Source organism: Humulus lupulus, chromosome 6 (genome assembly GCF_963169125.1).
Source record: "Humulus lupulus chromosome 6, drHumLupu1.1, whole genome shotgun sequence".
NCBI classification, from domain to species: domain Eukaryota; kingdom Viridiplantae; phylum Streptophyta; class Magnoliopsida; order Rosales; family Cannabaceae; genus Humulus; species Humulus lupulus.
The window spans coordinates 51,382,385-51,395,244 of NC_084798.1; the positions used below are offsets into that span (position 1 = coordinate 51,382,385).

The 12,860-nt window shown below is 35.5% G+C and overlaps 2 protein-coding genes across 2 annotated transcripts; both read left to right on the forward strand.

Moving 5' to 3' along the window:
* The first annotated feature begins 9,685 nt into the window (after positions 1-9,685).
* LOC133785077 (uncharacterized) lies at positions 9,686-10,684 on the forward strand. The gene has a single exon (XM_062224337.1). The coding sequence runs from the start codon at positions 9,686-9,688 to the stop codon at positions 10,682-10,684; it is 999 nt and encodes a 332-aa protein (XP_062080321.1).
* Positions 10,685-11,210: 526 nt separating this feature from the next.
* Positions 11,211-12,035, forward strand: LOC133785078 (uncharacterized). The gene has a single exon (XM_062224338.1). The coding sequence runs from the start codon at positions 11,211-11,213 to the stop codon at positions 12,033-12,035; it is 825 nt and encodes a 274-aa protein (XP_062080322.1).
* Positions 12,036-12,860: the final 825 nt, after the last annotated feature.

Genomic DNA, 12,860 nt, shown 5'->3' on the forward strand with positions numbered 1-12,860 from the left:
AGGATCTCAAAAGATACTTTTGGTGGGTAGGAATGAAGATAGATGTAGCGTAATATGTGGCACACTATTTGACTTGTCAGCAAACCAAGGCAGAGCATCAGTGACCTGCAGGGTTATTGCAGCCGCTAGAGATCCCTGAGTGGAAATTGGAAATGGTAACCGTGGACTTTGTTATCGGGTTGCCACACACTCTGAATGGGCAAGATGCAATCTGGGCTATCGTGGATATATTGACAAAATCCGCTCATTTCTTACCCAATAAAACCACAGGCGATGCAGATAAGTTGGCAGACTTATACATTGTTGAGATAATGTGATTACATGGGGTTCCCATATCTATAGTGTCTGATCGAGATGAGAGATTTACCTCTGCATTCTGGAAGAGAATGCGAATGGCATTGGGAACTAAACTGAAATTTAGTATTGTTTTCCACCCACAGATGAATGGCTAGAGCACACGAACAATTCAGACCTTGGAAGATATGTTGAGAGCTTGTGTACTAGATTTTAAGGGTTTGTGGCGTGTAAAAGTTCCATTAATTGAGTTCGCCTTCAACAATAGCTATCATGACTCAATAAAAATGGCTCTGAATGAGGCACTATAAGGAAGGAAGTGTCGATCTTCAATCCACTGACATGAGACTGGTGAGAGGAAATTCTTAGGATCAGAAGAGGTGGATCAAGCTACGGAGGACATTAGGCCGATTCATCAGAGGCTACAGACCTCTATAGATCGCCCACGCAAGTATGTCGCTTGTCGATGGAGACATTTAGAATTTGAAATTGGGGACAAGGTACAATTAAAGATAGCTCCACTGAGAGGAACTATGAGGTTCGGGAAAAAGGGAAAGTTGAGCCCTAGGTACATAGGACCGTTCGAGGTTCTAGAACGCACTGGGAAGGTGGCTTGCCGACTAGCCCTTCCACCTGCATTCTCTAGAGTTCACGATGTATTCCATGTGTCAACCTTAAGGAAGTACATGAATGACCCCACTCATGTGCTAAGTTTCGATGAACTTAGCATAGATCCTCAGCTAAGGTATGAGGAAAAATCGATCGTGATTCTGGATTGGAAAGACAAGGTGTTAAGAAACAAAACAACACCTTTGGTAAAGGTGAAGTGGTGTAACCACGACATTGAAGAGGCAGCCTGGGAGATGGAAGACGAGATGTTAGAGCGGTATCGCCATCTGTTTTGAGTATTAGGGACGAAACTTTTATAAATTGTGTGATATGTGACAAATTTATTTTTGGGTCACATTAATTTAATTATTTAAGCTTGGAGATATTTAAAAACTATAGGTTAAAAGTTAAGGGAAAATTAGAGCACAAAATTCCCAAAGTGCCCTCCTTAAATGTGAGGTAAAATAAACAAGGGCTTAAAAGTGATTTCCAATGGTAGAGAGAGAGAGGAGTGGGAAGCAAGGCTAGGTCCTAGGGCTCTCAAGAGCTAGGACACATACCCCAAAGAGAATAGGAAGAGCCTTACCCATTCACAAGCTAAGGGTGTAATCATTGTTTTGTTTTTTTTTTCTCAAAACAATTTTCCCTACCATTTTTCCCCAAAACCGAGGCACCCTCTTCCCCTTTCCTTTTCATTTTTTTTCTAACTCTGAAAAACAAAAATTAGAGTCTCTCTCACTCCCTCTCATTTTGTTCCTCTCTCTTTCTCTCTCCAGGAGAGACTCCATTGAAGTTAGTGTTCAACCCTAAGCAAACCGAGTTCAAGGTAAGTGAAATCATCTCTTGTGATTCATTCTTCTCCTTCTTATTCAAACCCGAAACCCAATGGTTCCTTGTGCATGCATGTGATCTAAAAGCCATGCATGTCCTTGCTCTTGTGTTCTAGGGTTCATAACAAGCCTTACTAGTCAGATCTCCAAGTTGAACACCATTGGGATCAAATAAACCAAGGTAAGAGGTTTTTGTGAGCTTTCATGTTCTTGTCCTTCATATAAGTTTTTTTCTACCCTAATCCTTTTCTTAAAATATTCATGTGGGACTTGAGGCTTGGTTTTTAGAGTTTGGAACACCAAAGGAAGGTTTGAAGAGCTAAGGAACACATCTCCAAGCTAGGGCTTCGGAAGGTAGAATCTATGGTTAAGTTCTTTATGTTTTGTGGTGATTCTTGTATATCTGGTTGTATAGGGTGTTTCAATAGTTTTTGAGATTATTTTATGCTTAAGGTTGATATTTATGTGTGATATGATGATTTGCATGCATGCATGTGGCTAGGGTTATGCTAGAAGTGCTTATTGATGTTAGGTTGTGTAAAAATGCATGCTGCCAAAATTTCATGGTCTGGCTTCCAATGGGTCAGATCACACTCTGCTACCTTTGTCTGTGAAAAATATTTGTGTAGTTGCATAGTTCAGTGTGATTAATTGCTTATAGGCCTTGGAAAATCGTGAAAATTTATTTTTAAACCCAAGTTATGAATGTTTTTCCATTTTGATGTAAATTTAGAAAATTTCTGGGAGGCATGCACTGCCACGATTTTTTTGACTTTTGAATGGGTTTTCCTAATCCAAAAGCTATGAAATTTTGTAGGGTGTTATTTTAAACATTCATAAGGGTCACTATAAAATTTTAGATGAAAATATATTAAGGTGTAAGAGATGTAATTTTTCAAAGTTCTCCCTAGAATCTGGAAGCAAAACTTCTTGGCAGTAAGCACTGCCCAGATTGCTTTAAATTTTTTATGTTCTTTTTTTTATCAAGAAGAATGATACTTCATTAATCTACTAGCAAATCAAACAATGAAAAAACCAGTCAAAACTTACAACCAAAACCAAAAGGGAAACCCTCCAATGCAAGCTAAAAGAAACAGCCAAACCCAAAAACAAAAATTACATGGTTAATCTATCTAAAAACCTCTGCTCATGGGCTGAGAGTTTCCTATTATTTACAATGAAAAACCTATACTTCATCCTGCCTTTTATATCAGTAGTTACGCTATTTGCTGTCGAAGAACAACTGTCAAAAACACACCGATTTCGGTTCCTCCAAATTCCATACACCACAGCTGCTAGCACCGAGAATATGATGTCTGCTATCACACCAGACTGCCTGTTGTGATAAAAACCTATATTTTTTATGATCTTTATTATTCCAAAAATTTTGAAATTTTGAAGGAAGCTAATCTAGACATTTGTAAATATCTCTGTAAAATTTTAGAAAGAACTGGGCTATGGTGTAAGAGAAGTGAATTTTCAAATTTTACCTTTAAATCTAGGAAAAACTTCTAGGCAGCAGGCATTGCCCAGATTGCTTTACAAATTTGAATGAGTTTTATCATCCCAAAAATTATGAAATTTTTAGAGGACTTAGTTAAGATGTGTATAAGGAATTTTGTAAAGGTTTAGAGAAAAATGTATCATGGTTTAAGAGAAATAAAATTTCATATTTTCCCTTAAACTGAAAGGTATTAATTTGGAACCTTAACGAGAAATGATACTTGGGAGGTTAGTTCTCTTAACCTAAAACAAGTTTTGATGCGAGTCTTTCACCTAGTTCCTGTCCTTATGACACAGAATACGTGAACGATAGTTTAAGAGTTTTTGCCCAAAACTCAACTTAGGGCAAAAGTTTCAAAAGGAGATTTTACCCCTTAAATTAAATAGTAGAGTTAAAGTTTTGGAATTGAGAAGAAATAATCATTTATTGTAAAGATAACTAAGGATTTGGAGACTTAACCAATCCCTAATCAGCTTGAGTTTATTTAAAAGTTTATTTTTACCATTTTTAAGTTAAGGGTCCAATTGCCCTTCTTTTCAAAAGTAACGTAAAAAGAAATCTTAGGTTATGGATAAAAATGGTAAGAGTGGGAGTTGAGTTTTTTTAGAATGTTTAAGAGAACTCGATAACATTGTCATAAATTATTTATAAAGGGTAAAAAATCAGTATTTTGGTAAATGATCGAAAACGGTAAAGTTTCGTGAGAGGAAAACAAGTGGGTATTTTTCTAAGATAGGAGTTGAATAGAACTCCTTTTTCCAAAAGCCAAAATACGAGTTATCCAATAAGACAGTTCTCTAGTTAATGAATATTAAGATGTATGGCATGGAGAGCGTGTTGCGGTGAGGTCAATTTTCTCATTTTATTGTAAAGACTGAAATGAAATGTGGTCTTACACACTATAAGGTGTATAAGAGGCTATAGTATAAAGTCTCTAAGAGAACGTTCTATCATGTAGCAATCAAAGAATATTAGCTATAAGAGTATGTCATAGTTTAATCCAAGTACATTGTATTAATTACAGTAACCGTGAAAGGGAAAACGAATAGCGGTGTTAAAGATCCAGCTAGGAGCAAAGGACTCCAAGTAAGTTATCCTTTCTCTGTCTTGGCTACAACATGAATATACTAGTGTATGCTTGTAGTAGTAGTAGAATACACTAGTATTGTTTGGGTCATTAACACCAGGGTATGCGTAATGCCCACTCTTGCAATGCTTTGGCATTCTGCGGCTAAATGGTAAGTAGGATCGGGTTAGAGCTAGAACCCTAATGTAAAATAGTCTGGGTTGGAGCCAAGACATGGTAAGCATACATTTTGGGTTGAAGCAAGGAAATTGGTAATATAGTATTGGTTGGAGCCAGGGCAATGGTAATATGGTTCGTGTTGGAGCCAGGGAAATGGTAATATTGCCCGGGTTGGAGTCAGGATTTGGTAAAAATATAGTTCGGGTTGGAGCAAGGACAATGGTAATATAGTCCGGTTAGAGCCAAGACATAAATGTTGGAACCGGGTTTAGGCCTGAATCCCTTGTTGTTGATTCATTGATTAGTTATGATATGTGTTATATATCTTGAATGTTCTAGGATTTTCTGAGTGCAGGTTATCATGATATGTGTAACGTTGTTTTTTAGGTACAATCAAAGTATTTGATTCCAATTTGTCTATTGTTTGAGAATTGTATGATAGGGTTGGGATTTTTCCAATACCCTAATGATCGGTAGTGATAACTACCTTAGGGCAACATGTTACTGGGTTTAGTATATTTGTGTGCAAGGCTATTCTTAGTAAGTGTTTTCGCTTACCTAGATGTTTCATGTTTTAGGTAAGAGAAAAAGCAAAGTGGAGCAGTGAGCGCTGGAGTCTGCTTATGATATGTACATGTGGCCCGACCTGGGGAGGTTTTTGATGGAACACAATTGTGAAATGAAACACTAGGAGCTTGTTCTTTCTTTTATGACATTTGTTTTGCCTTAACTCTGTAAAAGGGTAGTTGTAATTACGTTTGCTAAACTAAAAGTGTGCGCACATGATCTTTTAAAAGTTTTTTTTATAAGGATTTTCGGTACAATGAGTTAAAAGTAAAAAGTTTTAAATTTCCGCATAATTTGGTATTGTATGTTTTGACAGTTGTCACAATCTTAAAAAAAATATCAAACAATAGTTACAATTCATGATTTGAAATTCAAGAGAACAATAAGAAATAAAGAAAAGATAAAACTAGAGTAATGATCGTCTTCAATATTCAAAAGATAAAACTAGAGTGATGATCCATCTTCAATATTCTAAGTTCATCATCCAATGTTGTCTTGTGTTTTTCTCCCTCCAAAATTTGTTCTCCACGTTCAGATTTCATCCAATATGATAAACCCTAAGTGAAATTATGGATTCTCTATTAAATAGGCTTCAAAAGGCTTTTAAATAAGTCTGACGATGATCACAACTTTGGGATTAATTTATATGACATTTAGTTTGGTTATTTTATGCTTTTAAATTATTAATATTTTGTGTTGTTTTTTACATTTTGGAGACTATTCTACTTAATTTTTTTTCTTGATATCATATTAATATAATTTCTATTAAATATTAAAAATATTTTTTTTAAAACAAAATTAAACACCTACAAGGACAACATGTCCTTGCAGTATGGAGCACGCAGAACACGAACTTATGAGATTTCGTGACCCTACAGCAACGACATGTGGTCGCTGTAGGAGATTTTGAAATTGAAATTTTCAAATTTTGCAACCACCTACTACAGTGACGATATGTCATCGCAATATTCCAGTTCAACTAAAAATAGGGATTTCCTACTGCGTCCGACATGTCGTCGCTGTAGAAAAACCCTACTGCGACGACTGCGTTTTGTCATCAATGTAGGACGCTACACATACGGACCTACAATGACCTTGTTTTGGCGACGACATGTCGTCACTATAGACCTACAACGACGACTTCTTGATCTACAGCGTCGACAAAGTCATCATTGTATACCTCTTTTCCTGTAGTGAATGTGGAACAAAATTTAAAAAAAAAACACATAAAAAGGGTGAAGACGGTGATTACCATGGCTGGGGACGATAGTTTTCAGTTCTCGCGACCAACTGGAATGAGGGAAATGAGCAGAGTGAAGGTTCAAAGTCGAGTATATGGGGAAGGAGACTTTTCTCCATGATTATTTTGAAAAAACCGCGCTTTTCCTCGCGGTTTTTTCATAAAAACTGATAAGAAAAGTAGCGAAACTTTTCTCTACGGTTTATATGAAAAATTGCGGAGCAAAGTCTCCGCTTCCCACACTTGCTACTGTGGAACCTGAAGATGACAATGACGATGGTGTAGCTGACGGAGGCGGGGATGATGAGGACACCGGTACCCATTTGTAGAATTTGTTTTATTTATTTGTAGTTTATATTATTAGAGATAATGTTTGTTTTAATATACTAAACTACTTTAATATTTTCATGTTTAGTTGAAACAATTAACATTAATTGTTCTAGTTTATTTTTATTTAGTACAAATTTATTTTTATTTTAATTAAATTAATTAATATAATTACTAAATGAATTAAAATTAAATAAATAATTAATTTTATATAAATTAAAATCATTAAATATAAAATATTTTACTATTTTTATAATTTTTTTATTAAATATAAAAAAATAAATATAACTTTTTTCGGCGCAAAATTGTGTCAGCAAAAGGCTTTGCCAATAAAAATAAACAAACTTTTGTCAGTGCAATGGTAAACTTTTGCCGGCACATTGTAATGCCGACAAACGTTAAAGTTTTGCCGGCACAAAATTGCGCCGCTAAAAGTCTTAATCTTTGTCGGCGTCATTTTACGCTGCTAAAATATCTCACTTTTAGCCAGCGTGATTTTGCGCCGGCAAAGGCTAAGACTTTTGCCGACGTCGGAAAAAATATTTTTGACAATTCTCTGCAAAAAGTTTTCCTCGACGCGTCCATATTTTTCCGGTATAATTTTGCATCGGTAAAATTTACTTTTGCTGGCACAGTTCTGAAATTCCGTTTTTTAAGATTACCAACTTAATTATTCAAATTAAATAATTAATTGTTGAACTGTTACAGAAATGTTTAAACAAACACAAAGACTATTTGAACAGAAACCAGATATGTTTAAATAGTTTGTGACTAGAAGATAAAAACGAACATAAAGTAAAGAACACACGAATTTTTACGTGGTCTCAGCAATCTTTGCACATTGCTACTAGTCCACGAGATCACGCCCAGAGAATGAAATTTATTAGAAGAATATCTAAACGATTACAAAACCAAATTGACTTATACAAATAAAGACTCCCTCTTGAATTTGTCGCAACTGTTGTAATCTAAACTCCTAATCAAATTTCTGAAGTGCTAAGATCTTGAACTCCCTTCAAATCATAACACTTACACTTTTCCTCCCGAAAAGTGACTCACGAACAAGACTTCTCCCGAAGCTTGATGACCAATGTCCAAGTGTGTTCAACCTACACAATTAACACAAAGAAAACAATACAGAAGTACACTGTAATAAACCACTAAGAACTTGCTGGACTCAAGTTCTTCACATAATAAAAAGTCTCTCTAAAACTTAAAAAATATTTGGAAAATAATACACCAAGAGAGATAATAAAAAACCAACGACCTCAGGATGATTATATACTTTTTAGAATCCCTTTAGGTCGTGAAAAACAAATCAGAAATCAAACAGCCAATAAATGGAAAATCTTCCAAAACAGGAAAGTCAGAATCTGTTTAAATAGACTGGCAATCCGTTCAAACAGATTCATTGAACCTGGACAGTTTTTCAACCCAGTTTCCTTAAATAAATAAGGAAACAATATCTACATTATCACTGTAAGAGTACACGATTTTTGGGCAACCAAATCAGATCAACACATAAAAATAAATATCAATAATTTCCAATTCAAGAAAAAGATATTCTTTTATAGGAAAATATATATTTATTTTATTAACACATAAATAAAAATCTGAATATAGAAAGACACATTTCAACAAAACAGGAAACTACCAATTTTTGAAATTCACCACAAAATATTACAAAACAGGAAACTACCCATTTTGAAAATACCACTCAATATATTTCAAAAATACATTCCATAATTAATTTTGTCAATTTTATCAAATATGTCAATAAAGATTTTACAAGTTCGTTTAGTGCCAGCATAAGTCCTATTACTGCTAACACAAAAATGCAACGGCGAAGCCCAAACGGCTTTTCCTGGCACAAAAGTTACATTTTTTTTTTTTGTAGTGATTTCAATTATTTTTGTATTTTTCCGAAATCGCTAAAATATATTTATTTGCATTATTTGTAAGCTCCATTTATATATGCTTACTATTTTACACATTATTCTGTTTGATTCGTAGAGTTATAAATGCAGCAACATGTCAACCCTCGGTGTAATGTCTGTACTATATCTTAATAAATGCATTAGGTCAAAGTATACACACAGTCATTCTTTATTAGTTTTCTTCTGTTTTAAATATTTTAATATTGGTTAAGTAATTTTCTAACTCTCCGAAAAATTCCAACCGTTTAATAAATTTCTAAAAAAATAAAATATTAATATCTATCCACATCTATATAGTTATTTTTGGCAGTAAGCATTAATACTTTATCCATAGGGCTAACATGTTAGATATCTCAGTTCACGTTGTGAAGGCGGCTATATATCTCTTTTTCGTAGATTATTGTTTGATTTATTTATGTAAAGTTGTCTTATTTATATGTACATGCAAGCAGAAACAAAGGTGAAAAGTTGGTATATTTAGAAAATGATAAATGTTTTTATATGAGTGCTAAACACTTTTTCTTTAGTTGATATATTATGAATGTTAAATTTAAAATTAAGTTAACTTATTATAAATAAAAATATTAAAATAATTAAATTTAACTACTGATAATATATTATCTTTATTGAATACCGTATGATATTTTATAGCAATATTCTTGTAAAAGTAAACGATTTGTGCGATTTGAATATTGAACATTGAGGTAGTTGTGAGATATAAACAAACATCAATAAGATTAAGTTTTTATTCACTTATGTATCAATCTTTTTAAAAGAAAAAAAAATTGCATGTAATTTTACGTTATTTATATAAATGAGTGTGTATTAATTACTCCATTGACCGAATTTAAAAACAAAAAGCAATAGTATGATCAATTTGCCACAAATAAAAAATAATAACAATTGTATTACATAATACATGAGGCCTCACTAAACCAAAATATGGAATTAGTGGATTTTAATTAGTAAAATTTGTCAAAAAATGTCATAATAATAATGTTTTAGTAGCCTCTCTTCCATGGCGAAGAAGAAGAAATCAGCTCGAAACCTGTGACCCGATCGGTAGCTCAGGGCTTGCCTTCAATCCAAAATGAGAATGTTCAGGAAGGACTCGTTCTTGAAGATGTGTTCATGAATGACAAAGATCTGTCTCCGGGCGTGACCCTAAATGAGGTTGTGATGGGAATGATGGACGGTGATGAAATTCAGAATGATGGGCCAAAGGCACCTGAGATGGCTACATCTAGCTGGGCGGACAAAGTGGAGGCAGGAGATTTTCAGGCAACGGCTCAAAATCATTGGCAACAATTTACATCGGGTAAGCTTTCCTTTTGTGATCAGAAACTTGAATATGCTGAACCATTGGTTAAAGATGGTAAGAGGATTGCTCCAATTGATATTGATGAAGTGAAAAGCCAATCGGCTAACTGGAGTTCTGCTATCATTTGTATGGTTCTTGGAGCAACTCCTCCAATGGCTGTGTTTGAAGGATTTACCAAGATGGTTTGGGGTCATCTAGGGATTGCTCAAATTGCTAGGATGACAATGGGTCTGATTATGGTCAAGTTTAATGATGAGGCTACTCGAGACCATGTTTTGGAAAATGGTATCCTTCATTTCGACAGAAAACCATTGATTATTCGCCCATGGGCAACTGATTTAAGTGCTATTCGTATGATCCGCTCAGTGCCTCTGTTGATTAGATTGCATGATCTAGGCCTTCAGTATTGGGGAAGCAAATGCCTTAGTGCACTAGTTAGTACAATAGGCAAACCGACAATGGTAGATAAGTTTACTCGAGAAAGATCTAGAGTTCAGTTTGCTAGGATCCTGGTGGAGGTTAAAATCACAGACAACCCTCCGCGGATTATTCATTATTGGAATGAGCAAGGTCAGCTAGCGGAGCAATGGGTGGACTATGAATGGTTGCCTGTCAAATGTAAAATGTGTGATGGTTATGGTCATGCTATGGCTGAATGTCGCAAGGAGATGAAGACTCAATGGGTTAAGAAGGATAATCTCCCCAGAACCTCTCCTGAGGAAGGACGGGATAAGGAAGAACAAAATTTGGATGTAATACCAACTTTGCCTAAGGAGTTGGCTGAAGGCTCTACTGCAGCAGAGGGATAGAGTTCTAGAGATAAGGAGTTGGTTGAAGGACCTAATGCAGCAGAGGGGCAGAGTACTATAGATAAGTGGCAATCCCCTAAGAAATTGGGTCATTTGAATAAACAAGGGCAAACAGGGAGCAGCAGTAAGAAAGCAAGCAAATATGTGGAAACAAGACAGATGCTAACAAATCATTTTGAGGTGCTTCAGGAGCAGTTAGAGGGGGAGAAAGGAGGACGGAGTAAAATTAGATCTTCTGATGGATAACTGTAATATCTTGAGCTGGAATATTAGGGGATTGAATAGTCTGAAAAAACATGTAGCTGTGTTAGATAGTTGTAGTAGGAATAAAGTAGGGGTTGGAGCTATATTGAAGACTAAAATGAAGGGGAATAAAGTAAGGGATTTGATGACTAATAAATTTAGGAACTGGGATTTTTACACTAGTCCTGTTACGGAAGGAAGAATTTTGATCATATGGAGAGAGATATTTGTCAAGGTCAGTGTTCTAGAGGAGACTAATCAATTTTTTCACTGACATATTAAAATGGCAGGTCAAAAACACCCATTTAGTGCCACATTTGTCAATGATCTACATACTTTGGAGGAAAGGAAGGTCTTATGGAAAAGTTTATCAAAGCTTGCTCGTCCAGTCTCTTCATGGATTATCTTAGGAGATTTTAATGCAATTTTTACGGCAAAGGATAGAAGTGGAGGTAAGCCTGTGTCTAAAGTGGAACTCTTGGATTCTTCTCAGTGGCTTGCTGGGAATCATCTGGACGCGCTTAAAAGCACTGGCTCTTTCTTCACTTGGACTAATACTCAAGATGGGTCTGCTCGCATATATTCTAAGATAGACCATGTTTTTGCTAATGAGGAGTGGCTGGATTTATTTCCTAATACAATAGCCATGTTCAATTGGGAAACAATTTCAGACCACTACTCCTGTATAATTTCTATGCTGGCTGTGGAGAACTTGGGTGTTAAGCTGTTTCATTTTTATAATTTCTGGACTGATCATGTTGATTTTAAAGAGATGGATTTAGAAAGTTGGAGGAAGCCGATTAAGGGGACAGGTTTGAAGGCTGTCTATTTGAAGACAATGCGGCTAAAACATAAGCTGAAGAGATTTAATAGGGACCATATTGGAGACATAGGAGTTCATTATCAAAAAGCTAAAGATCAATATCAGGAAGCACTATTTCTTGCTCAACTTCATCCTTGTGACTTTACTCTACAAGATAAAGCTAAGGCAGCTGCAGATACTTTCAGAATTCAGGAGCATATGTATCACAACTTTTTGGCTCAAAGAAGTAAAATAACTTGGTTAAGGAAGGGTGACATGAATACTGTAATGCCCCGGATTCCCTAATGTGGTTTAGCGGCTGGATTTGTAGGCCGGGAGGGCCATAATTGTTTAATTACGCCATTAAACGTGTTTATGTATGTTTATGAGAATTATATTATAATATAATGTTAATTGTATGCATGTCGATGATATATGTTGAGACCACATTATGATGTGGGTTTGTTCGAGTTATTCGACATGAGACGATCGTAGAATATTGATTAGTGGTTTAGTCACAACGGGTTTAAGTGTCGGGACTTGGATTGAGTCTCGGGGTGATTTTTATGATTAGAGCGTTACCGGGAGATAAAGGGTAACGGGATGTGAATTATTGGTGTTTGTGATTTTTGAGAATAGCGGGAATTGGAGAGCGTTAATTATGATTAACGAGTTAGGAGGGAAGTACCAAAAATGCCCTTGGGATCCTTTAGAAAGTATTAATTGACCTAGGGGTAAAATGGTCATTTCACCCCTAGGATAAATATAACACTTGATGACTGAGGAAAGTGGTGGAAAACAGAGTATACTTTAGAGTTCTCCCGTACCTTCTTCTCCTCACTGTTCTTTGTGGTTTTTGAATCAATTTTGAGGATTCAAGCTTAGGAAGCAAGCCTTGGGAGATTGGGAGTGTGTTCCACCATTGAAGGCCATCATAAGCCGAGCTTTGGGTAAGCTTCTAACCATGGTTTTCTTTGGTTTGCTCTGTTTTAGTTTTGTTTTGCAGCTGAGTTTTCTAGGGTGATCATGGTTTTTGTTGGGAGTTTTGGCTAGGGTTCCCATGCTTGTGATGTTTGGGGTGTGTTAGGATGGTTTTTGGGTTTATTTGGCATCAAGAATAGGCTTTGGAAG